The sequence below is a fragment of the Protopterus annectens genome, chromosome 3.part1 (genome assembly GCF_019279795.1).
Source record: "Protopterus annectens isolate FY-2018-M chromosome 3.part1, PAN1.0, whole genome shotgun sequence".
NCBI classification, from domain to species: domain Eukaryota; kingdom Metazoa; phylum Chordata; order Ceratodontiformes; family Protopteridae; genus Protopterus; species Protopterus annectens.
The window spans coordinates 1188960089-1188986809 of NC_056732.1; the positions used below are offsets into that span (position 1 = coordinate 1188960089).

At 39.3% G+C, this 26721-nt stretch overlaps 1 protein-coding gene across 9 annotated transcripts in view; it reads right to left on the minus strand.

Moving 5' to 3' along the window:
• Window positions 1-26721, minus strand: part of ADGRB1 (adhesion G protein-coupled receptor B1) — a 4264735-nt gene that overhangs the window by 320146 nt on the left and 3917868 nt on the right. For 8 of the 9 annotated variants that reach the window (XM_044067288.1, XM_044067286.1, XM_044067290.1 and 5 more), the window contains one exon: window positions 7499-7597. The exons of the other annotated variant lie outside the window; for it this stretch is intronic. In XM_044067288.1, coding sequence (XP_043923223.1) covers window positions 7499-7597 — 99 coding nt within the window. The remainder of the gene's footprint in view (window positions 1-7498; window positions 7598-26721) is intronic. 9 annotated transcript variants of the gene reach the window in all.

A 26721-nucleotide genomic window follows, 5' to 3' on the forward strand; every position in this document is an offset into this window, starting at 1 on the left:
AAAACCTTAAGAAACGTCTGAAGTCTGGATGAATAGGGATGTGATGAAAACATCTTTTAAGTCTAATTTTACCAGGAAACTGAAACAGGAAGACGAGCTAGTAGGTTGTGAAGTGACATAATTTCAATCTGGGCATTATCACCAACAGGTTTAGAAAAAAACTGGCCTCCAGGCATTTTTCCCTTTTCACTAAGAACATACTTGAATAAAATTCAATCCAACAAACTAATGCTGAAAGTAACTAGCCTCACAACTATCACAGAGATTCCCTCTACTCCCATAAAATGAAGAAAGATTGGAACACCCTTCCTCAACAGATAACTAAAAATTCCAACCTGTCCACATTTAAAACTACCCTGAATGACTATTTAAATGATAATTGGTTATGCCCCTGTTTTGCTCCCAACTAATATTCTTCCTATTTTCCCAGTCATCTTACACATGTTAGCCCAAATAGTACTCATCCTACATAGGGCTATCCCACTATCTGTCTTATCTTTATTAATCTTTGTTCCTTCAGATGACCTAACTTGTAAAACTATATGACCAATTTTTGTCTTTCAGATGTGACTCACCTTGTAAAGCTACATGACTTATGCACATCATATATATTGTAAACAAAAAAGTATTCCTATATGCCTGAAACATTCACGTTTATATTGTATTCTGTTATTATATTTTGCTATAATATTTTTGTTAAGCTCATTTACATATTGTTAGCAATGTACTACTTAAACTAAGTTTACTGCTTGTACCTTAATAATATTCTTTTTGTTATGGAGCTTTTCTCCCCAGGTCTCTACTGAAAACGGGTTTTTTTCAACCCAGTCAGACACTACCCGCTTAACAAATGTAAACAAAATAAATAAATAAATAAAAATAAAAAATAAATCCTTCCCCACTTGAGAAGGTGGAACTAGTTCTATCACTCTTTGGGACAGAATATGATGAAGAAAAGGTGGAAAAAAAGAGTTTGATCTGGTAGATGATGAATGACCCCTGGAAAGGAGGATTTCCTCCCGTTGTTATTTGTAACTTTGATGAAGGATTTTAAGAACCACTTTGTCTGAAACAATCTGTTGCCAAAGAGAAAAAAATGGAAATTCAAACTTTCTGGATGAAAAAATGGGCCAGGGTGGGAGGGGGTTACACATTTTCTTGAAAAGTCATTCAGACATGGTAGACTGTCCATGGTTTTGGGAATTTTGAGACTTTTTTGGAGTTAGGTTGTCATTTCTCCTTAAATGACTGTTTCCTGAATTTTATTGAGACTGTTTATTCTGTTCTTTGCCAAAACTGGATGAGAAGACAGAAAATCTCTTGGACAATTTCAATAAGGAGGTCTTAAAAATCTTAGAGATTCCTGGATCAACTTGCCTCTTTCATCACACTTTTTCTTCACTTCTGCAGGAGAGGAGCCAAACAGTAAATCTCTGTTCAAGGGGAGAATTCAAAATCTCATTTTTAATATCATCTGGGAGATTCAGATAATGCGGTCATGTAAACCTGCTCAAAACAGTAACAGTGGCCATAGCCCCAGAAGTAGCAACAGAGTCGTATACATACTGCTAACAATGAGTAGTGACCTGTGCAATAGAAGAAACACAGTTATTTAAAGTAGATTTTTCCAAAGAAGAAATTGCAGATAAAACATTCCTAATATTTTCACAATTTGTCAATTTTAACATATGAGACGGACGATTCGAAATTTTAAAAATCAAAGCTGCAAAAGTGTATAGTTTTTTTCCCATACCTGTCAATGATTTTGTCATCCTTATCAGACAGAGTAGGATAGGAATTAAATATGTGCTTAGCAGCAGTGGTATCCACTAAAGCTATGTCTGCTGGGACAGGTTTGGGAACAGTGTATAAAATTAGGGGCAGTTGTCTGACTACCAGTAAAATTACAGGCAGTAACACACACATCCTGTAAAGAAGACAGAATTGGAGGAATGGGTGTACATACTGGGAACTTCTTCTGTAACAACTTTCTTGTCATTTCTGAGGGACTGAAAAACCTCATTTCCCTCCCATTGAAAACACTGTCACATTCTAGCAGTAGTCTCAGAGTCAAATAAATCCCCATAGGGAGAATCAGAAAATGAGGTCTCCTCTTATTCTGAATTGGAAATCTGAGGAAAAAAACTGAATCCATTCCTGTATTTTTCTGTTCCAATTTAGAATCTTATATCTCTTCAAGGAAAAAATAATCCCTCTTTCTTTTACCACAACCTATTTTACAAGAGGGATCCACAGCCTGAATTAAACTTTGACCCAAACTCAGTAAACTACTCCTTTCTAAAGAAATGTGAGGAGGAGGGTTGATACATGCTTGGTTTCCTGTTTCTTTTTAACAGGAAAAATGGGGCCAACTGTGTTAATAATGGCAGCAGCTGCTTCCCCAGGGATGGGCCCAGCATACTGACACAACAGGTAAACTTTCCCTGTTCTCTCTCCCACAACTGTCAAGAGTACCTCTCCCATGCCCACTAAACTCGAACAGCCACAGGGGACATGGCTAACCCTCTGTCCATAGCGGTTGTAGATGCTACACCAGAGAGATCCAGGGTAAAAGATGAGTGGTCTGTGGTGCAACAAATGGCCAGAGAAGAGTCAGCCACCTGTGGCTGAGGCAAATTGCTATCCTGCTGTGGTAGCAAAGGTCATCTGCTTAATTTTTTCTTTTTTTGGCTGGAAGAAGGACAGAGTATGGTACCAGTAATCTGTTCCATGGTTAAGCTGAAAATGGGAGATGAGCAGCAAATGCCAGTAAAATTGCCAGTCAACAAAAGTTACTCTTTTTGTTTTGTTTACTGACAAACACACACACACACACACACACACACACACACACACACACACACACACACACACACACACACACACACACACACACACACACTCTCAATAAAATCATTTTCAAACACTATGATAGCTCCAGCATGAAAAACTAAACACAGTTTTTCTACACAAAAAATGTTTTAAGTTACTTTCCACTACTTTTAAACTGGCAGAAAAAATGATGCTATGTTTAAAAGTATGTTTCTGTCTCAAGACAGTCCATTAATATATAATATTCCAAGCTTTAAAATAAGTAATAAAACATCAGCAAAATGAAGAAAATGGAAGAATGTTTTACACCAAAGGGGACTTATCTGCCCAGCAAAGGAACTCACAAGCCAACCTTCAATCCACAAAAGCTTCAGAGGGCAGTACACTTCAGTGTCAGTAAAGCTCTGAAGGGCTTAGCACCCAAACATGTCTTTTAGTCAGCTTAACTCAAGCTGCCTGACATTTTGGATATGTGGAAGGTGCCCTCAAACTTTGGAAGCTGCCCAACTATCCTTGGCAGGATATACCATATATAGTTAAGAATACTGCACCAGTGATCAGTATGATGAACATCATGATGTACTCTCACCTGAGGTCAGATCATTTGTGACAGACCTGGAAAGATGATGATGGTTTTGAAGTTGATAATGCTGACCAAAAATGCATCACCATTAGGTAAATATGCACCTTCAATGAAACTCCAAAAGGAATAAAACCCAAAGTTTTATAATTTCATAGTTTTCTAAACTGCATTAAGGTTCTGTAGACTATCAAACAACTTATTCACTTAACCTGCCCCTATATTTCATAATGCCTGGGTGATCATATAATGATTTTTACAAACTTAATAATGGCTCAGCATTACAAACATGTGGGTAACTCGTTCTATAAACATGGACATTTTTGAGAAATATTCAAGTCCATTGTTATAGGTTGGTTCAATTTTGTTTTAAAAAGTGCCCTCCCTAGAATGGTTGTCATAGTCTTAATTCCATATAACAACCCAATAGCATCTTTTAGGTTTGGATCAAAAAGTGGTCTAAACTCAACCCAGAGTTTTTCTCTGAGTAATCTATAGCCTATACTACATAAGTTTAACTTTTGTAAAAACTGAGTGCAAGTTAAAGTTTTCATGTTCCATAATTTTCAAGTAAATCTTTTCTGTATTGATTGCTGAAGACAAGTATCACTTATTTAAAACTTCACAGAAAATAGTGTTGTATTCAGTTAATATGTGGAAAATATAATTCCACAGTACAGCAATGCCACAAGCTCCTATAAGCTTAAATATTAATCTTATCTGTGTTATCGGTTTAACTGTAGTCTTAGACTGACAACATTTGTCATATAACAATTCTTAAGTATTATATAGTATTTACAGTTTCTGCTATCTAGTTATTCAGCTCAATTGTAAAATAAGAAAACACAGCCAAAAGTCACCACTTTACTTCTCTTGCTACTAAATCTTAGGCCTGAATTGGATGTTCAAGATGTTATTTTCTATAAATTACTGTTTCATTTTGTCTGCAGTCTGCAATATCCTGCTTATTGCTGTCTTTAAATATAGGGGCTACAAAGATCTAATCTAATCTTCAAGAACATACCCCTCCTTGAATATTCCAATAAAGAACTGCAACAGAATGAACTAAATCTTCAGGTAATTCATTAGTCAGGGCTGCAGGAATTTTGTCAGGGTACACAGAGCATGAATTTTTAACTCTAGAAAGAGCTTTAGTAATATCTCTTCATGTATAGATATGTGCATTCTCCATCAAGATCTATGTCACTTTTAAGAGTTCTAATATCAGTTAGCAAATATCCAATGCTGGTGAAGTAGTTATTGAAAAAAATATTAAAATTCCTTTGATATTTATTATACTTGGGTGAACTTTTATTGGTGAATATGCATAGTTATAAATAACTGTACCATTATCTTTCCTATTTGCTAATGGAATTTCAGAAATCCTTTTAACCTCCAGTATCTCTATTTTCAATTCATTCAATCTTGAGCACCAGGGACTTAATAAAAACCCTTACTTCCTAAGAACTTTTCTCCACAATCCTGTACTGAATGCACACCTCATCAGATCTGTATTATCTGATAAATAATGTGAGTTAAAAAAGGAAAGCTCTTTGGCAGACAATGGACGACACAATGGCGCTAGTAATAAAGGTATGCTTGTAAGTTGTGATTTTGTATTGCAGATTTATGAAAGAAAAATGGAACTGCATTTGCCAAAAATTACTAGTGTTATGGTCAAACATCGGGTTGGATCTCTGTAAGAGTGCAAGATGCATTCAAGATACCAGGGGAAGCATTGTTCACCTATTCAGTAGTTTTTCAATGATATATAATGAGTGGGGGTATCATACTGTTGTTTTGGGATAGTGCAGAAGCTATGCAAGTTATGCACATATTTCAACAATATTTCAAAACAATATTAATCTACAAAACCATTTATGTTAGATGGCAGCTATCATTGGCAACATTGTGTGCCTTCATGTTTTGTACAAGAAGGCATATTTTAATATGTAGTTCACACATATTTTATGAAATGAATGCAGTTAGGAACTTACAGCTAACCATTATGAATACATTACTAAAAAGCATTTAAATCTCTGAATGTCTTCACATTACCCACCATGTTTTAAAGCCACACTCACTTTTTGCACTATTAATGTAAACATGGAAAATATACCACATTTTTCATACTTCTTTGCAAATACTCCTTAATAACTCCAGCTTTCTACATCCCATACTAACCACTATACTATACATGCTTAGAAAATCAAGTCAACTTATAGATGCCACCTTGTTAATTTAGTTTTAAATATGCATCCATACCAGAATTTCAAAAATTGGACTTTAGAAACATTAACAAATATACTCATTTCAGGAGTATAGGAAAGTCTACTGTAAATATAGGCATATTCTTTAAGGATACACAGCATCTCTGCTTTCTTGATGTCTACACTCTTGTTGAAAGAAAAGAGTTAAGTTTTTGGTTGCATCACTGAATCAGCATTTGTTTCTTCTAGTAGAATACTGCATATATGTACTGAATGCAACTATTTTTCAATCCCAATCTGTGATTCCACTATAAAGGTTTATTAGATACCCCTTCTCACAGTGTGTGTGGCATATAAGTGATGTTTACATATGTTATGAAGTAACTGGCACTCTGTGTCTTGAAAATGTAACTAGGTTAGTCAAACTTTTCAGTAAGTACAATACATTGTACAAAGGAGTAATAAAGGCAGACCATGTGATGGTAAGCTAAAATGCTGCACAATTATGAATTTAAATCACAAGGAAATTCACTTTGTTGAGATTTATTTCAATGTTGCATTTTGATTCACTCTAGAAAGCAGATACAAAAAGCAGTGAGGCTGTTACTAGCCATGACAGCAGTTAAGGCCAAAGTAGGCTCCGTAACAGGTACATACAAAAAGTAAGCAGGAATCTGGTAGAATATGACTATAAAAAAATAAACTGTCTGTTATTTAAAAAAGCTACTACAATGACCTACACTAATAATACAGTGCCACTGTAGCTAACATCAGCCACTTAATAGCTCCTGAGAAATATCTTGTGCTAGCTCAAAAGTTTGAGTAATTACAAAGTATGCTAGTCCTATAAAAGGTAATGCATCAGGTATGTGTTCCAGTGTCTTTGTGTAAGTCATCCTAGAAGAGATTAATATGCTTTACCATTAAAATAATAGTGTCACTCTTAATCACGTGTGATACAGTTTAGTGTAAACACAGTTGGCCCAATCTTGTCACCATGGCCACTTACTTGACCGCCATTCTCACTGACTCAGGACATGTGCCACTTTACCAACAGAATAAATGTACTCTTTAAAACACTTTTTTGTTTGCCCTATACCAGAAGAGTTAACCGACTCCTAGATGACAACTTTTGTGACTGTCATTGACAGTGTCTGAAAAAGGATCATACAGAAATCAAGATGACTAATCTTCATCATGATCCATGTGCAGCACAGTGTCTTTATCAGTAAAAGGATTATACAGAGACAGCTACTTAATTTGTTACTTTACTGCTTGGTCCCTGGAAAAAGCAATAAAACACAGTTGCTTAAACAGGTCAAAACAGCACGAGAAGCTATGCACTTAATGTACAGCACTAATATATTTCGTAATTCACTGAACAATGAAGCAGTAAGAAAAAAGTGGTGGAAGAGTATGACCAAGGCATTTTTTTTTAATTAAGAAACTCTTAAGAGAATAAATTATCAAGAACAAAATATTTTCTCTGCACTGGTCTGGCACCTGTCCAGAAGAACAGCATCCATATACAATATGATGATTTATGTTTACACAAATGTGGTGCAATAGATGGGACATCCCTGGCAGTATGTTTTGGGATATAACATTGTCAGAAGAATAATTATTATTCAGTCTATTTTATTACTCATGTTTTTGTATTGCAAGCTATATATGTATATATTAAAAAAAAACATTCTATGGAAGGAAATAAAGTTAAATGTTAGACGGCACTAGAGCAATTCATTCTGGGGGAATAAGTATACCTTGGTTGTCTCAGCCTGTAAGGCTAGTTCTCCTAATGCTATGAAAATGACATGAACAAAAAAATTAAAACATAAAAAGTAAATGAAAATACTTTTAAATAAGGATAACTAACATGGCATTACTGGTAGCTGTAGCCGACACATCAGTTGCTGAAACTACTCCACACTTGGAACATTTGAGCGTCATGCTGTAAAAGGGCACTGCCATCTGACTGCAATTAAAATTAAAAGACTGAAACAAAAAAATCTTTGCTTGTCAACACAAAAACAAAACACCACAAAGAATAACTATTACAAAACTAAGTTGATGTTTAGCTTATAGAGAGAAAAATTACATGAGCTCTTTGCAACAAATAATGGTGGTCTTCACAGAAGCAGTTAAAGTAAAAAAAAAAATGAAAATTATTTTATGAAACCCATCACTATCCTTATATATCACTACAACTTTTTTCTTAAGTTCAGATTACCCTGCATGCCAAGTCTTCTGCACACTCCTATACGACTCCCTTCATGAATAAAAGGCCACTTTACTGTAGACCATCAAATACACATTCCAAATATTTTGCACCAGTCACAGCACTACTTTGTTTGCACTGTGGTACATCAGTGTCATATAATAATAAATCCTCCTTCAAAATGATTAGCAGCGGACAATTGTTATGGCAGCATCTTTCTGAGCACTGATTCTACCCAATCATGTTTTAGGTTCATTCTGTTAAGTGGCACGTCTAAGGGTATTTTTGATTACTGATAAAACTGTACCCAGGGAATAATTTCCTTCACTATAAAGCTATAGCCCTCTCATTTTCAGGTCTCTTTTTATGAAAGAACCACGAAAGTGTTACTGCAAATGAGAATGACAAGATATACTGTTAATGTTGATTACCAGTAAACAAGGGCTCTTTATAAATTGAAGAGCATAAATTCACTAATGTAATTAAGCAATGATACAGAAATGTGACAAAACAACTAAACCTCAGTAACAGTGCTCTCAAAAAAGGAACAGAAGACATTTAGAACAAATGAAAACTGCAGCTGCCAGCTTCTACTTAAGCAGAGCAAGCAGAATTATTGTGAGTGAGAAATAAAAGAACTACTACCATGTAAAGAAATGGCCAAGTAAAGACTTTATTCTATGTGATATGTCCTGGTATCAGTAAAATTGCAATCTAGCCTAAGAGTTATGTAAATTACAAAAATAAAACTGTAGCAGCACCTCTTTCCTGCCAATAGTGGTATGGGCAGTAGTATATTATAATGGTTAAGGTGATGGGGAGTGAAGCTGAAAATTAGGGATCTCGCTAGCAAAAGGGACTTGAACATTCCAATGGAAATTATCAGGATATCAAAAATACTCTGCTGACAGGAAAATCTAAATACATACCTCAAATACAATGGATAAGATGATTACTAAAAGCCATGAGTGAGATCAATGCCGAAAAACAAAAATCAATAATTGTGCTATTTAACAGTCTTTGTCCTAGAATGAAAGTAGACAAAACAGAACAAATGGCAGCCAGCAAAGAAAAAAGTGTATACATTTACATACACATGTCTGTGCAATACAGATATGTGTTGTGATTGTGCGCCTATCTCTTGCTAATAATCTCTTTCGCCTTATAAATGTATATGTCTTAAATACATAACAGCAGATGGCACAAGATATAGACATTCTTCACCATCCTTCATGCAGCATTGTACATCTTGCAATGACTCAAAATCCCTACGTTTGTTCAATAACACCTAAGCCCCATTAAGAAAAACTAAAAAATAAAATGAAGCTATGCATACTAAATACACACAATAAACACTAAAGCTTCAGAAAAAATAACTTTCCTTGGTTTAATCAAGTCCTAGATATAAAATCTACCCTTACCCAAATAGAATAAATGACCATCAAAATGAATAATAAAATTTATCAGATGATCAGAAGACAGCATTACCAGTTCTCTCTCTCTCTCTCTCTCTATATATATATATATATATATATATATATATATATATATATATATGGGTCTACTTCAGAACAACAAAACCTCACAACACAGAAGACCAAAGCACCGAGACCAAAATAATGAAACCCCACAACACCGAAAACCATGCAAGTATAACACACACAAAAAACATACACAAATTCATACACAACTGCCCCAAACTTCCAACCACACCACCCTACACTAAAAATAGGCAGGGGGCTGCACCCCCTAAACCCCCCTACTTTAATATTCTAATTCTGAGATCACAGAAACAGACTCACAAGGCAAACTCACATCCACACACTACAGTCCCTCACACACACATACACCACAGTCACAACACACACTTACACACAGCACTACCCCTCACAAATACACATACACATGCATACTCACCCACAGCAGAACGTCAAAAGCGCTAACACCGGGATTTTGAATTTCGTGCTTTTCAGTGTTCTGCAGTTTTGTTGTTTTGGTCTCCTTCAAAACACTTTCAATGTTCTGGTCTTTCGGTGTTTTGAAGGCCTATATATATATATATATATATATATATATATATATATATATACATATATATATATATATATATATATATATATATACATATGTTATTAATGTGTTTATAATGCCAGGTAAAAAAAAAAAAAAAATCAAGTCTGGTGTTTCATGGCAGCATATTACACTGCAAGGAAACACAGTCGGAAAAAGATAAAAGGCCACTATTGTTTCTCCTCTTGTTAAACACAGCTATGCTGTTTAGCAAGCATGAAATTAAAATAAAGTAAAAGAAAAGCAAAATAATTACAGCAGCAGTTAGTATGACTTACAATTTTATTTCCCCCTCACTAAGGGTTGCTTAAAAAGCCATATTTAGCAAGGTAGGGGGAAAAGTAGGGCAACTATGTATGTGTGTGTTTGTGTATGTGTTTGTGAAAGAGAGAAAAAGGTAAACGTAGTACGTGGCTATGAAAAAAAGATAGGCAGAGAATGTGCATACCTTTCAACTTCTTTGCTCAGAATTCTGTATGAATTCAACAATAATTTGTGAGAAGCCCTAAACTCAGTGACATTTTTTTAAATGTGACCCTAATTCACTTAAAAAGGAAATACAGCAAAAGACTATCAATACCCATTGTCAATAAGTATGAATTTATAAATATCTGATTTTATTGACTGACTCTAATTCTCATTAATTTATCAGAAATCAAATATTCTTTAGGGACAGAGCAAAAAAAACTGATGCAAAATCAAGGATATTGCACGGTATGAATTGTTTTTCATTCAATTGGTCACAGTGAAACTCCTTCATTCATTCAACAAAGTTGTTGCAATTGTTGGGAACATTTTGTGTGTGTGTGTGTGTGTGTGTGTGTGTGTGTGTGTGTGTGTGTGATTCTATGCATGCCAAGGGTGTGTCTATGTGTTGGGGGTGGATGTTAAATATTACATTATGTATATTTTGGATGTAAAATACTTCCTCCAACAGAATTACATTTGCTACAGCAAATCTGAATCATTTAATTATTTTAGGTCAAAAATATTCACAAATTTAATAAAAAACAAACAGTCATGAAACCATTTTACAGATAGCCTATTATAAAAGCACAGTAATGTTCACCAAAGTCCGGCCGTGAAACACCCATGGGTAGTTCATTATTTCCCCAATAGCACCCACCCTGTGAGGCATTATTGTTTGCTCAGCAAGGTCTACTAATGATAGAGAAGCCTACATGACCAGGCACTTTGCATAGGTGTTAGCAAATTCCAATATAACTCACACACCTTTGCCATGGAAAACTGCTATTATACTTTATTTTAATTTCAGGTAAAAAATAGAAGTTATGTTCTTACCATAACGTTCCATGTTAGTTGTCTTCTTCTCGCCTTCTTCTTGCTGGATGGGTTCGGAGCCGACCTCGGCTCCGACTCGGCCACTCTAAAAGCTCGAGAGTTGGTTCCACCGGCTCGAGGCTCCCCTTATATCCCACAATGCTAGGCGAGAGTTACCTCAGATCTCGTTTCTAAGCTAACCCCAGCTTATAACAATAACAGTATAACTGTAAAAACAGAATCCACCTCTAACAACAGGAAGAAAAAGGGTGACCTACATCCTGAACCAAGAAATATGCATAATAGCATATGACTAAGAAAGAGGTGGTAGAAAGAGAGGTCACGATCACAACTCCTCTAGGTCTGTTCGGGCCAGGGGGAAGGAGGGTGGGACGCAAGAAGAAGGCGAGAAGAAGACAACTAACATGGAACGTTATGGTAAGAACATAACTTCTATATGTTAAGTTGTCTATCTCGCCTTCATTCTTGCTGGATGGGACCGCGTCCCTAGCACCTTGTCCCGGGTGGCCTAACGGAACAGACTCCTGAGAACAGTGGAACCAAAATTAGCTCTATGCCTAGAAGCTAAATCCAACTTATAATGAGAAATAAAAGTGTGAGGAGTAGCCCAAGTAGCCGCTGCACAAATGGTGTCAATAGGCAGTCTGTCTTGGAAGGCTAAAGAAGTAGCCAAAGCTCTGGTGGAATGGGCTTTAGGTTTATTAGGCAATTTTGTTGTCTAATTTCATATACCAGGGAAATCAAAGATGTTAGCCATCTGGATAATGATACCTTTGAAACTGAAAGTCCCTTTCTGCTTTCCATAGGAGACAAACAGTTGATCAGATTTTCTGAATTGTTTCGTCCTATCCAAGTAGTACCTTAATTGACGATGAACATCCAGGCAGTGTAATTTTTGTTCAGACCTATTTGAATACTCTGGGAAAAAGACAGGAAGGTCAATGGTTTGATTTATATTTGATGTTGAAACCACCTTAGGCAAAAAGGACGGGTTAGTTCGTAAGGAAACTCTGTCCTTATGGAACACAAGATAAGGAGAACGACAACTGAGTGCTTGAAGTTCTGAAATTCTTCTAGCTGATGTGATAGCCACCAGAAAGAGAGTTTTCCATGATAATAATTTCAAGGAACATGAAGCTGCAGGTTCGAAAGGGGAAAGAATCAAAGAAGCAAGAACTAAATTTAGGTCCCAAGGAGAAGGAGGATTTCTTATAGGAGGTCTGAGAAGAAAAACTCCTTTCAAAAAGGCTTTGCAAAGTTTGTGGGACATTAGGGCAGATTCAGAAATGCCCACATGGAAATTAGAAATAGCTGCCAATTGAACCTTAAGAGTAGATGGAGATGAACCTGCATGGAAGAGTTCAGCTAGAAAATCAAGGACTAGTTGGATGGAAGCAGTGAAAGGATCTATGTCCTTTCCTTGTGCCCAATATGAGAAGCGTTTCCACTTACTCAAATAAATCTTTCGAGTGGAAGATTTATGGGAAGCTATCAATATATCTCTAACAGAGTGAGATAATTGAGGAAGCCTGGCTACGGTTGGAACTGGAGGAACCAAGCAGTGAGGTTCAGAGAGGGAGGGCGATGAAACTGACACGACTGGTGGATCAAAAGATCTGGAACTAGGTCCAGATTCCACGGTCGCTCTAAAAGAAATCGATGTAGAAAGGGGAACCACACTTGTCGAGGCCAGTAAGGAGCAATGAGGCTCAATGAGGCCTTCTGAGCGATAGCTTTCTGTATTACTTGAGAGATCAGTGGGAAAGGAGGAAATGCATACAGAAGTCCCGGGCCAAACTTGGACTAGAGCGTCCCTGCTGGGTTGGCCTGGTAAAGGGAATAGAGTGAAATATTCTCTGCACTTGCTGTTTTGGGGAGTAGCAAAAGATCGCAGCAAGGCTGACCCCACTTGAGAAAGATTTCTCTCACTACAGAGTCTTTCAGAGACCACTCGTGAGGCATGAGTATAGCTCTGCTCAACTTGTCCGCAATGTGATTGGACTTCCGGGATGTGCGTTGCTATCAGAAAACGCTGAGAAGAAATCGCCCATTGCCACAGTCTGAGTGCTTCTCGACACAGGGGTATGATCTGGTTCCGCCTTGTTTGTTGATGTACCACACTACAGACATATTGTCTGTCTGGATTGCAATCGTTCCCAAGGGAAGAGAGTCTTGAAGGGCTTGCAACGCTAAAAGCACTGCTCTCATCTCCAGAACATTTATGTGCAAGTGGCATTCATTTGGTTGCCATGTGCCCTGGACTGTCCTGCCCTGATAATGCCCCCCCCACCCGATCAGGGAGGCATCCGTTGTCAGAGTAGCAACCGGAGGAGGTGGAACAAATGGTCTTCCCGACAGGAGCTGGGGGGAAGACATCCACCACATGAGATGCTTTTGCACGCTTGCGTGATCATAATGGTGTGAGACATTGGAAGTTCCTGGTATGACCATTGGGTAAAAAGCATCCACTGAAGGATCCGCATGTGGTATCTGGCCAATGGAAGGAGAGGTATGGCCGCTGCCATGATTCCCAACACCTTTAGAACTAACCTGGCTTTGACTCTGTTGTTGTTGAGAAGAAGTGACACCAATTTGTGAATGTCTGATATCCTTTGGTTCGTTAGCCTTGCAGACATGTTTATAGTATCTAAATTTGCGCCTATGTAGGTAATAGTACGACAAGGCGACAAAACAGACTTTTCGCAATTTATTGAAATACCCAGTTTTTGACAAACGCGAAAAGTATAATCTCTGGCCATCAGAAGGAGATGCTTGGTGGGAGCTGTGAGAAGCCAGTCGTCCAAATATGGAAACACCTGGAATCCTTGTCGTCTCAGGTGAGAAGCTACCACTGCCATGCATTTGGTAAACACCCGGGGGGCAGTGGTGAGACCAAAGGGCAGGGCCCAGAACTGAAAATGACTGGTTCCCAGCCTGAAGCGGAGGAATCTTCTGGAGCGTCTGTTCATTTTTATGTGATAGTACGCATCCCGAAGGTCTATAGAGCACATCCAGTTTCCTTTGCCCAAAAGGGGAAGAATGGATTGCAGCGTGACCATCCGAAATCTTGTTTTCTTGACTGATTTGTTCAAGACACTGAGATCCAAAATCGGTCTCCAGTCCCCTGTTTTCTTTGGAACTAAAAAGAACCTTGAGTAGATTCCGGATCCTTGTTGGTCTGCTGGCACTGACTGAATTGCTCTTTTTGCAAGCAGTTTTGAAATTTCCAAAACTGCTAAATCCCTTTGAGCGGGTGGAACATCTAGAAGGGATTTTTTTGACTGATTTGGAAAACGAAGAAAGGGGATAGAATAGCCTTCGGAAATGATGGACCGTACCTATTTGTCTTGAGTCAGGGATAGCCAGGCTTCTGGGTACAGTGACAATCTTCCCCCGACTGCCTCCGAAGATGGGCAGTCAGGCAACACCTCAGGGATGCTGAAAGGGCTTGTCAGGAAAGGCTTCCCGATTGCCCTGGTTCTGCGGACCCCCCCTGCCCCTAGGGCGACGTCTACCATTGTTATTCCCACCTCTGCCTCTGGTAGGAAAACGACTCTGTGCGTCAGGCGAAGTCCCTTGAGATTGTTTACGGAACCACATCTTCCCACCCTTCTGGCCTTTGGGGTAAGGCCTAGAAGGAGTCGAAAAATGGACTCCGACGGCAGAAAGGGTCTTGCCATCAGTCTCGCACCTAGTCAGGGTTTCTTTCACTTGAGGACCAAAGAGAGATGATCCATCAAAAGGGGAGTTCGTGAAAGACGTCTTGAAAGGGTCCGCAAAATTGCATAGCCGCATCCAGGCGTGCCTACGTAAGGCTACACCTGTCCCTGCGGCTCTGCTCGCTCCATTGGCCGCATAAGAGAGAAGGCGCATGGAGGAGTTAGATATGGAATTAAGGGTAGCCAGCTGCGTGTTCATTTTATCTTGGAAACCCGCAGCTGTAGGATCCTTTAACATTTCACTCGCTTCCTTGATCAAGTCCCTTTGAAGACGAGTGAAATGGCACAGGTAATTCAGCGAACGCATGGTAAATGTCGCTGAGGAGAACATCCGCTTCCCGTACCTATCCATGGACCTAGATTCCTTGTTAGGTGGATGGACAGGCACTGAAGGATCAGCCAGTTCCTTCTTTGTGGCAGCAGCTACCACCATAGCATCCACAGAAACTCCTTTTGTTAAAAATTGCTTGTCTGATGGAGCTGTGATGAATTTAGAGGGTCTCCTGGGAGTGGGGTCCACTGAATCAGGAGCCGTCCATGCCTTCTTAGCAACCACCTGCATGAGGGGGTCGAAGGGGGGACACCCAGGAGGTGGAAGGACGAGAGCCAAACGCCTCAAGATACACAGATTCGTCCTCCGAAGGGTTGAGGGCTGGCCAATTTCCCCTCTGTTTCAGGATCTCCAGAATGTCTGCAAATGAGACATCTTCAGAAGGGGAACGGGGGAAACCCTCAGAATCATCCAGATCTGTGTCCGACGTGATAGACTCAGGTGAGTCAATGTGCTTCCTCTTGCACTTCCTCTTCCGAGGGGGCTCTTCTGCCAAATCAGGAGAGGCCTCGGAAGAGGATGAAATCCCACAGGGGCTCCTGAGGAGCTGGCTCTCTGCGGTCCGGGATGAGGGAGTGAGTCGACTTACCCTGAGGCAGCATAGAGGGAGGGGCTGACGGAGCCGACTGTGGAGTAGAGCCAGGCTCTAACACACTCCGCATGACCTCGAATGCACCCCTGTCAGGCAGAGCCAGAGGTCCCCGCTCCGAGGAGCTAAGAACCCCCCTCGGCACCGACAGTGATGGCTCCGAGGTCGATGTCGGAGCCGAACTCACCAGCGCCGAAGCACCGAGAGGGAGATGGGGGTCGGACAAGGGTCCGATGCCACTCACCCCCTCGGAGCTGACGAGGGAAGTCCGGCGCCGAGATTCCTCCAAAGAAGAAAACGGAGCCGACGACGGAGCCGAAGACAATTGTCTCGGCTCCGAAGTAATCACAGTCTCGGTTCCGACATGACCCGGCTCCGAACTCAAAAGAGTCGAAGGAGGAAAGAGTTGATGGACCGGGGCAGGCACCGACTGATGAGTCGGGCTCTGAAGCATCTGGGCTAGTGCCTCGGACTTAAGTAGTCGACTCACCACTCTCTGAAGGTCATGATCGGACAGCCTCGATGACCTAGAGGAATGAGACCTTTGGCTCCGTTCAGACAGCAGGGGAGATCCTGGAGCCGAATGAACGGAGCCAAGAGAAGGTGACCTAGACCTCTTTCTAGTTGTCGGCTCCGAAGGTCTTGTCGGAGCCGACACGGGTACCTCGATAACCTCGGCTCCGGCGGAGCGAGAAGCCACAGAAACTGTGGACTGAGACTTATCGGCTCCAGCCGAGCCGATAAAGGCAAAGGTTGAACAACCTGAGGTCTCGGCTCAGAAGCCGGAGCCAAGACCTCGATGCCTTAGAGGGCTTCCTGTTGAAACTGACAGGGAATCCTCTGGCTTCAACAAGCCTCTCAGAATCAACTTTTTTCTTTCCTGCAGGACCCTGGGGCTGAAGCCATGGCACACAGCACAGGAGTCCTGCAGGTGCAAAGGCCCCAGACAATAGACACAAGAAGTGTGAGCGTCTGTCAGAGACATTTTCTGACAGCACGCATCACACTTCTTGAATCCGGAGACCTTTGCTTCTTTTGACATTTCCCTAACTGACAGGTGTACACAAACACACACCCAAACACACAAGTTATACCCTGTCAGCAAAAAATAATAATAATTTTAGTAGAAATACTAAAAATTAAGTACAAAAAATTAAAGTAAACTACACAAACACTCCCTAGGGAAGGGAAGGCCAAAGGCCCAAAGGAAGAACCAACGGTTCTTTAGTAAAGAAACGGGAAAAAATTAGGGTCGGGGATAAAGTTCTATGATCTACACTAATCTAGGAAGAATTTAAGTTAAAAAGGGGAAAAAAGAGTAACTTTTTGAAGAAAAAGCTAACACTCACCAGGAACCGGTAGAAGCAACCAACCTCGAAGCTGTAGCGGCAAACGAGATCTGAGGTAACTCTCGCCTAGCATTGTGGGATATAAGGGGAGCCTCGAGCCGGTGGAACCAACTCTCGAGCTTTTAGAGTGGCCGAGTCGGAGCCGAGGTCGGCTCCGAACCCATCCAGCAAGAATGAAGGCGAGATAGACAACTTAACATCAGCAGTTATACTGCATAATGTAAACTAATGAAACTCCAGTGAATACTTCAACTTTGTTCCTGATGGGATTAAAGATTCTCTACAACAGTTTAAAGTAAAGGTGTCTATTTGATCTTTAGTACTGTGTGATAAATATTCCAATAAACAGAGTGCTGTCATTTCAGTGTCTGATGTTGTTGCTGAAATATGATGAAAAAAAAAAGAAAAACAGTTCAAAGCCATAGGTTAAGTTGCAGCAAAACAGGAAGAATGTCAGCTGAGACTTTGTTACTTTATTTTCTATATTGTCTAGTATATACTAAAACAATGAGTAAAAAGGTCACACAGAAAAAACAATTGGTTAAAAAACAAAAAGATAGACTTTCAGAGGCAACATGAGATATACGCAAATTACCCTTTATTACCCGGATATCCTTAAAGCATAAATTGCATATATCCCATGTTGCCAATGATACAAGAGGTATAAGGAATCACACAGTGCAAAGTCTAACTTTGCTAGATTTTTCTTTTTATATTGTTTGTATATGTCATTGTGGTTTATTCTGATAAGCTACAGTATTGGGTCTGCCAAAGCAAGGAAAAGTGTTACTTACAACTTGAAGTTACAGGTAGCTGCTGACAATGTCCTTAATGAAAACGTTTTTGTTTGGTTTATCTAAGCATATGTGGGAGTGGACCACAAGGAGAAAAAGAAGATTATATCCTAATGCAAGAAACTAAACACAACTGCCAAGCCCTTATGTTTGTGAATAATACTGCATTAAAACAATTTCAGAAGAAAGACAGCTGTACTTCACTGAGTGATTAATTTTAATTAATAGTGCTTAAACAGTCCACATCTTTGAGGGAACACTATTATCAGAGATATCTGGGAACAGTATTCATTATTTATGTATCACACAAGTAGCAGCATGTATCATGACAAAAGCTGATAATTGAGTACTTTCCACCATAATCAATAAAGTTTAATGAACTAAGTCTTGTTTGCTCAGCTGTCCACTTTTTAAAGTGGAATGCCTTTTTTAAAATTGTTAAACATTCAAAACTGATTCAGTTGCTGTTTTCAAGGCAAGATAGATAAAGGCAATGTCTTCTACACATGCATTGCTTTAGCCCAGCTCTTCTCCTAAAAAATTCTGACAAAGCAGCAGTTTTTTTTTCTATGACAATATTTTATTAAATATTCTGTAAATATTTTCAGCATATGCAATACTTCTAGATTACCAGTTCCACTCTCCATGGATGGGTCACTTGAAGCATAAAGTAATACTGCTTAAAGTAATACTGCTTACATAGGCCACATATTTCCAGACATTATGTGGTACCTAAGTATTTCAAAGTCTCTAAAAATAAAGCTACACAAGCAACCACAACAACATATACCTATACATAAGACATTAATAATCTTTAGGAGACAGTTTTGGTCTGTACATCTGTAGTCATCATAAAAGGACATAATCACTCACCATTGTTATGTTATCATTAGTTGTACTGTTGACCATGTAAGTTGTGCAGCTTAGGTCTAGTGTGATTACAATAACTCCTATTATCAGAAACAGTTAGGTCATTTTATTTAGGCATCACACAACTGTAGTTATAAGAGGGAGGATTCTGTTATCAAATACTCCACATACTTTTTGCACAGCATGGGCTTTAAAGGCCAATAATTAAAAAGTTGAGGCATGTAAATTATGCTAAAATAAAATATGTCTGTGTGTGTGTGTGTGTGTGTGTGTGTGTGTGTGTGTGTGTGTGTGTGAATGTGTGTGTGTGTGTGTGTGTGTAGATATATATATATATATACACATATACACATATACACACACACACAAACACACACACACACACATATATATATATATATATATATATATATATATATATATATATATATTTAGATATGGATCTAGGACGAATTCACTATCACCTAACACACTTTAACGAAAGTGCTTTCACCGAAAAAGCACTTTCGCTAAAGTGTGTTAAAAAAAAATGAAATCTACTTTTACACAGGGGGCAAGCCCCCCTGCACCCTCCCCCATGTGAGGGGCTGTACCCCCCACCCTCCCTACTTTAATATTCTCACTCCGAGATTGCACTACAGTGGGGAAAAGGGAACTTTCCCTTATCCACACAGTAGTACGACCGGCACAACAGGCATACTTACGCAAAAATGCTGCTTCAGTAAAAGCCCATTCGCGATTTGGTAAAAAGTGCATTTGTGTTAAGAGTCCTAGACCCACATAAATATATATATATATATATATATATATATATATATATATATATATATATATATATATATATATATATATACATATATATACATCCATCTATCCTCTACCTCTTTTTCCCGTTTTGCACATGGGGTGCCACTTTAACAGTGACAATCATCTCTTTATGCTGTTATGCTGCTGGGTGGCTAGCCCTACTGTGATAGTTCATCCATCCCACTCACTCACACCTACACCCAATTTAGAGTGCCTAATCCATCTACTGCCTGTCTTTGGAATGTGAAAGGAAACTGGAGCACCAGGGGGAAACCTTCGCGACCACAGGAAGGACATGTAGACTCCGCACAGAAGGCATCCAGCAGAGAATCGAACCAGAGAACCTCTTGCTGTGAGGTGACAACAGTAACCACACAGGTGTATATATATACATATATATATATATATATATATATATATATATATATATATATATATATATATATATATATACATAATACTCATCTTTCAGGCTTACATTATAACTTGTTGAGTTACAACTGGCCAGAAAATCAATGCACTCAAACACATGCATTTATGAAAAGAGTGGTTGTAGAATTTTAGTTTAAACAGGTGTACTCAGTGAGTTAGAACCTTGTTAAATGTCTCTTGTTAAGCAGTAAAGCAGGCATCTTTCAGCCTATGTGTTTGATTTTAATGACATGTTTTTGTAAAACATGGGACTCTTTCATGTCTCAGTAAATTAACATAAAACTGTTACCTTTTAATGGCAGCATAAAATAATTCCTTCAGACATATTAATTTTAATTACAGGGCAAATAAGATAAAACTTATTTTAAAGTATGTGAGTGGACATCTTCTCTCTGTATCTACACAGTAATTTGAAGCCTTCTATATACTCTTCCTTCAGTATTGTGCACTACTTGGCTTATCTATCAAGAAAGAAGTTATGTACTTACCATAACGTTCCATCTGTGTTGTCCATTTTCATTCTTCCTCAACTGATGGGAGCATCACAGACCCAGGTCCCCATCTATTGTATCCACTCATTCTTCCAGAAGTTTGACGGAAGAAGACATGGAAAGAGTGGTGTGGAAGATCCTCTCAGAGCAGAGTCAGATAGGTGTCTTACCAGCTCCTCCCCTTCGGCTCAGGAGGTACATTCTTCTACCACACCCCCACTACAACTTCCTCATCTGATTCCTTCATCTGTTTCAACGTCCTTGAATCTGAGCAGTCTAGCTCCATCTGGCTTGGATCCAAGGATAACAATGTCTTTGGATACAAAGCTTACTCTGAGTGCTCTGGTTCAGTGGAACTTGGAGGGCTCACAGAGCCGAAGATTCCCTGTCAGATCTTAGGTGTTGGAGTTGACTCTGAAGTTCTCCAAGCTGTCCCTGTACTTCAGAGCCTAGGCAATGGATAGCCTGGCTCTAGCTTACACCTTGGGGAGACTGCCTTGGGAGTGGAGGAGAACAACAGTCGAAAACCTTGTCCTTTTGCATCTGAGGTCTTCTCTTTCACTGTAGTGGTCTGCCTTTGATGTTGTGAAGAGGGTTTTATCTGCCCAGGCAGAAGAGATGGATCCAACCCCTTGGATCTTCAGCCTTCTACCTTGATATCTCTGCATTCATAGCCTCATCACTCTTTACCACAGGGACAGCCAGTCCAAGACCCACAGGCTTCCCAGCAGGGTATGTCAGTTTCTTCTGAAACCTCCCAGGAGCATGTCACTGAGGAGGTCCCTAGGAAGAAAAAGTGTAAGAGGAAGCACTTGGACTCCCCAGAAGACTAGCTCATGGAGGATATGGACTTCGATGAAGGTGAAGTGTCCCCACATTCACCTCCTGAAGATGTATAATTTGGAGACATCCTGGAGATCCTAAAACCAAGAGGTGGTTGGATATCCAGCAACACTTCATCCAAGGAGTCGGTATTCCTGGAGTTTTTAGTACTGGCACATCTACCTCCGGTTACTCTGATGAGCTCCTTGAGTTAACCTCTCAGTGGGTGCGGAAGAAACCCGACACGGTTAAATTCATAAACAGGTGTCTGGATAAGATTATGAAACCACCTTTAGGGAAGGAGTTTTGGGCTAAAGGAGTACTGTTGATGCCAAGGTCATGGTGGCACTACCAAGAAGGAACTTGCCGAGGACAGTTCCACTGCTCATTTCCTTAACAGGGAGTCTAGGGCAAAGGACAGATTTGTGAAGTGTGTGTATGCCTCAGTGACCTTCACATTAAGGTCACTGCATTATTTGGCACACTTTACTAGGTTGCAGAGGGATTCGATTAAGGAACTATCAAATACCTTATTAGGATCTGTGTCTGCAGAGGTCCAATCATGTATGGCTTCTCAGCTGGCTACCCTGCAATTTATTTTAAATTCATGAGGCTCATTTCAAATGTAGCTGAAAGAACCTCAAGGGCAGAGGATTCAGGCATTTCCATCAGGAGACATGCCTGGATGTGCTTACCTGATTTTGCACAAACCTTCAAATCTTTGTTCAGCAATGCTCCTTTTGATGGCACGTCTTTATTTGGCCCCACATTAAAGGACACATTATCTAGGAATGAGAAGTATGGAAAGACCCTGTCTGCCATGGGTGCATGTGTTTTGACCCCTCAGAGATACTTTTCTAGGAAGCAATAAGGTGGTCAGAAGATGTAGTTCAAGTAATCCCAGGGTCCTTACCATGACAAACGTGGAGGAAATTTTCATAGAAGCTAAGGTGGGAATTCCAATGATTGATGCCGCCCATGGGCCAGAGGTGGCCCGCAAAACCAGGAGTCCAGAGATTCTTTGTCATACTCTACCAACACTGTGGAAAAGTGGCCCATTTGTCCCCCTCTGGTGGCAATTGGGGGTCATTTATCCCTACACCAGAGAGCCTGACTTGACATAACAAAAGATACTTGGATACAGAGGATTATTTCCAGAGGTTATATAACATTGTTTTCCCTTCCACCTCTAATCTTAAAGAGAATCCCCAATGTTTCACCCAGTCAGAGGGAACAAGCAGCACTTCAAGTACAAAAGCTATTAGAAAAAAAGACTCATTCAAGTGGTCCCACCAGACCAGATAGAATCCGAAACTTACTCGATGCTTTTTAGTGCAAAAAAAAAAACACAGGACTGGAGAACAGTTTTGGATCTCAGCAAATTCTCCCTACTCCCACCACATTTCTAAACTTTGGAACTCAATCCCTTAACACATCCTAAATGCTATCAATCTACACCAATTCAAAACTCTGCTCAAAGACCACCTCACTAACAAATGGCTCTGCTCCTGCACCAGGCCAGGCTAATACCACATAAGCCACATCAAATTTCATCTCTTAAATTTTACAGTCTCCATGTATACCCCACTCCCACTTGTTAACACCACCTATCAGCTACCTACAATAAGAGTATAATTTGATAATTTCTTTTTTTTTTTTTTTGTAAGGGTCTACATATGTACATGTATTAAAGTATACTCAAATGATCAACTAAAGATGGACCCCTGCCCTCAAAAAAAAAAAAAAAATATATATATATATATATATATATATATATATATATATATATATGACTTTACTATATTTTAATAACTTTCGCCTTTGTATATTGTACTTTCTTTATTGTCTCTAGATATTTCTGTTAAATTCTATGTAAAACTGACACTGCACCTGTCAATGTTGTTCTTGTTTTATTGGAGCTTTTCTCCATGGGTCTCCGCTGAAAATGGGCTCACACCCAGACGGACTATCCTGGTCAACAAATGTAAAATAAATAAATGAATAAAACTTGAATAAGTCTGTTCGACAAAACAAGTGTTTGATGGTCACAGTTCAGTCTGTTCTCCCTTTTCTGTGCAAGGATAACTGGATGTGCTTGACAGACCTTCAGGTTGCGTACTATCACATAAAGGTGAACAGACGATCCAGAAAGTACTGACGCTTTTGGCTGGGAGCCAGTCATTACCAGTTCAGAGTTCTGCCCTTTGGTCTCACCACAGCCCCCCAGGGTGTTCACCAAATATATGGCAGTACTAGCAGCTCACTTGAGACTGCAAGGATTCTGAGTGTTTCCTTATCTAGATGACTAGCTCATTAGCACCCCAAACAAGGCATCAATTAATAAGGGCAAGATATCAGGTTCTTCAGACTTGTTCTCATCTTGGGATAACCATAAACTACGAAAAGTATCAACTGGAACCGACTCAAAATATGGAATACATAGGAGTTCTGTTCAACACAGACTCCACGTACCCTCACTGCCTCCCTCAAGAGTTCAAACTATAAGTTCACAGATCAGGAAAATAATCTGCAGTACCAACATTTTGGCCTGCTTGGTCCTTCTAGATCTAGAATCAATGCCAGCAGCCATATCATTAGTACTGTTAGCCAGATTTTCAATAAGGATTCTACAGTGGATGCTAGCAAGACAGTGGCCAATACTTTCCTATGTCAACTCTGATACAAATCTCTCCATATGTAAGTAAGATCTAAGGTGGTGGATTCAGTCAGATCAAGTTCTACAAGGCTGTCAGTTCATTCCCCCTCAGCCCAAGGCCAAAGTGACCATGGATGCTTCCCAGTGGGGGGGGGGGGCTTTCTGGGGAAAACAGTCCATGACACTTGGTCCCTCAATGAGGCCAACTTGCATATCAATGTCCTAGAGATGAGAGCAGTGCATTTAGCATTGCAGGCCTTTCAAAATGCTCTCTCTTCAGGGATGATTGCAATTCAAATGGACAGTAATCAGTAGTTTGGTACATCAAGAAACAAGGAAGGACCAGATCTTACCCCTTGTGTCGAGAAGCACTCAGAGTTTGGCAATGGACAATCATCCAACTGCTTTCTCACAGCAACTCACATTCCGGAGAAGTCCAATGTGATAGCAGACAAACTGTACAGGTGCATTCTTCTACCTCATGAGTGGCCTCTCAACAAGAACATGACGTAAATGATTTTTTGTTGATGGGGCCAGCCTTGCTGCAGTCTTTTGGCTTCTCCCCTAAACAACAAGTGCAGCAGCTATTTTGCCTATCACTGAGGGATGTTCTACTTCACAACTGCCCCCCCCCCATTCTACTTTATGCCTACTCATCAATAACTTTAATTCTGAAATTCCTTCAGAAAGCTGCAATGTGGAAGAACAAAGTCATCCTCATTGCACCTTACTGGCCTTGACAGATTTGGTTTCCTTTCCTTTGGCCTCACTTACTTCACCAATCTTGGATTCTAGATTCAACTCATACCTCCTGTCTCACCCGATAGGCATGATCCATCCAGGCATATCAAACCTCAAGCTGACAGCCTGGCATCTCCAACTTCATTACCTATGCTCTCTTCATCTGTCCATCATATACTTTTATCTTCAAATAAACCTTTAACATATCAACTCTTTTCCAGTAAATGGAAAAGATTTGTGTACTGGGCACATCAAAATCATACTGAACCTTTTTCATCTCTGATACATAACATCCTTGAATTTTTGGCCCTACTTTTTAAAGAAGGAGCCAGTTCAACCATTAAAGTTCAGTTGGCAGAGATATCAGACTTTCACATTGTAACTGAGGGTTCCTCAGTAGCCCCTCATAAGTTGTGTAGAGCTTTCATGCAAGGTACTCTACTTTTAAGATCTCCTTTAAGGACCCTGCTCCCCCATGGGACCTCAGTCTGATACTGCAGGCACTTATAGATTCCCCTTTGAACTAGCAGCTAAATGTGACCTCAAATATCTTACTTGTAAAATGTTTTTTTCTAATACCCATTGCATCTGCTAGATGAATTTCAGAAATTCAAGCATTGTCTACAAAACCTGTCTTCCTTGTGCTCCATATTACAGAACAGCTATAATTATATTAGAGTATGTAGGTAAGCAGTTCATAAAATTATGTTATAAATCAAAAATTTTGCAGGAAAACCAAGTAAACAGCAATGAAGTAGTTCAGGAAATAAAGTCAGCAATAAGTACCCACATTTTGAGATTTCTTTGACTGATTTAGATTGTTGAGGGTACACTTGGTGAGAGGACATATATGGGCTTAATATTGCTGATTTAGGAATTATTTTCTATAAACATGAAACAACTTTTGCTACTAAAAGCTCTAGTTAATGGCATGGGAAAACAATTTATTTATTTTCCTATGATGGAATTTAGTTTAAACATACTTTGAAAATTTGTGGAAAGCTTCTAACTGCAAGGAAAATATTCATGCAATCTTGAATAAATAGGTGATCATTCAAAGAGGAAAAATTTGCAAAAATTAAATGGCCCCAAGAGGAAGTTTTGATACCTAGGTGGTCAACATGAAATGCAATCATGTATTTAACAAACACTGAAACACAATCAGAATATTAGTGCCCTCTAAAGGAGGTTCTGCACCCTTCATACTACTGCTACTTAAATATGCAAACTCCAAATCCAGTGTATCTGAAAGAAAAGTAAATTCTGCATGAAACCACAATCTCAGTTTTTAAATCAAATTGCACATTTGTGGTTACCTATTACAGTGCTGATCAAAAATGACATGCAATTAACCCTGGCACTCCATTAAATCATAACATCAACAATAAGCAGAAAAAAGCAGGGCTATAATCTCAAAATGTTATATTATTTATCTATTTCAGCAATTTTTCTTTCTGTATACCTCCATGAGTAACAGCAGAAAATTATCCAATGTAATACGGGAAAATACAGCATGTTTTTCAGATTAGTGAATTCTTTTTTATGAGAAATCATAATACATTTATCTTAAAACATTCATTATATAACCCAAAATGTTATGCATCCCAACGTTATACATACAAGGTAAGGACCATCTGAGTAATCTTTCAGATTAAACAAAGCAGAGTAAAATGAGGCATGCCCAGCAAAGTTCAACATTCAGTCATTTTTTTAAACTATAAAAAGTTAATGAAAATATGTAAACATTTGACCACTGAAATTGATATGCTAGACACATATTTCAAAGTACATCACTGGCTGACAAAAATAAACCCCATCTTCTCAGTTTACAAGATGAGATGATGACATACTGCAAAATATGATCAGCGCTAGTGGCTGTCTGAAACCCATACACTAGTGGCACAAATT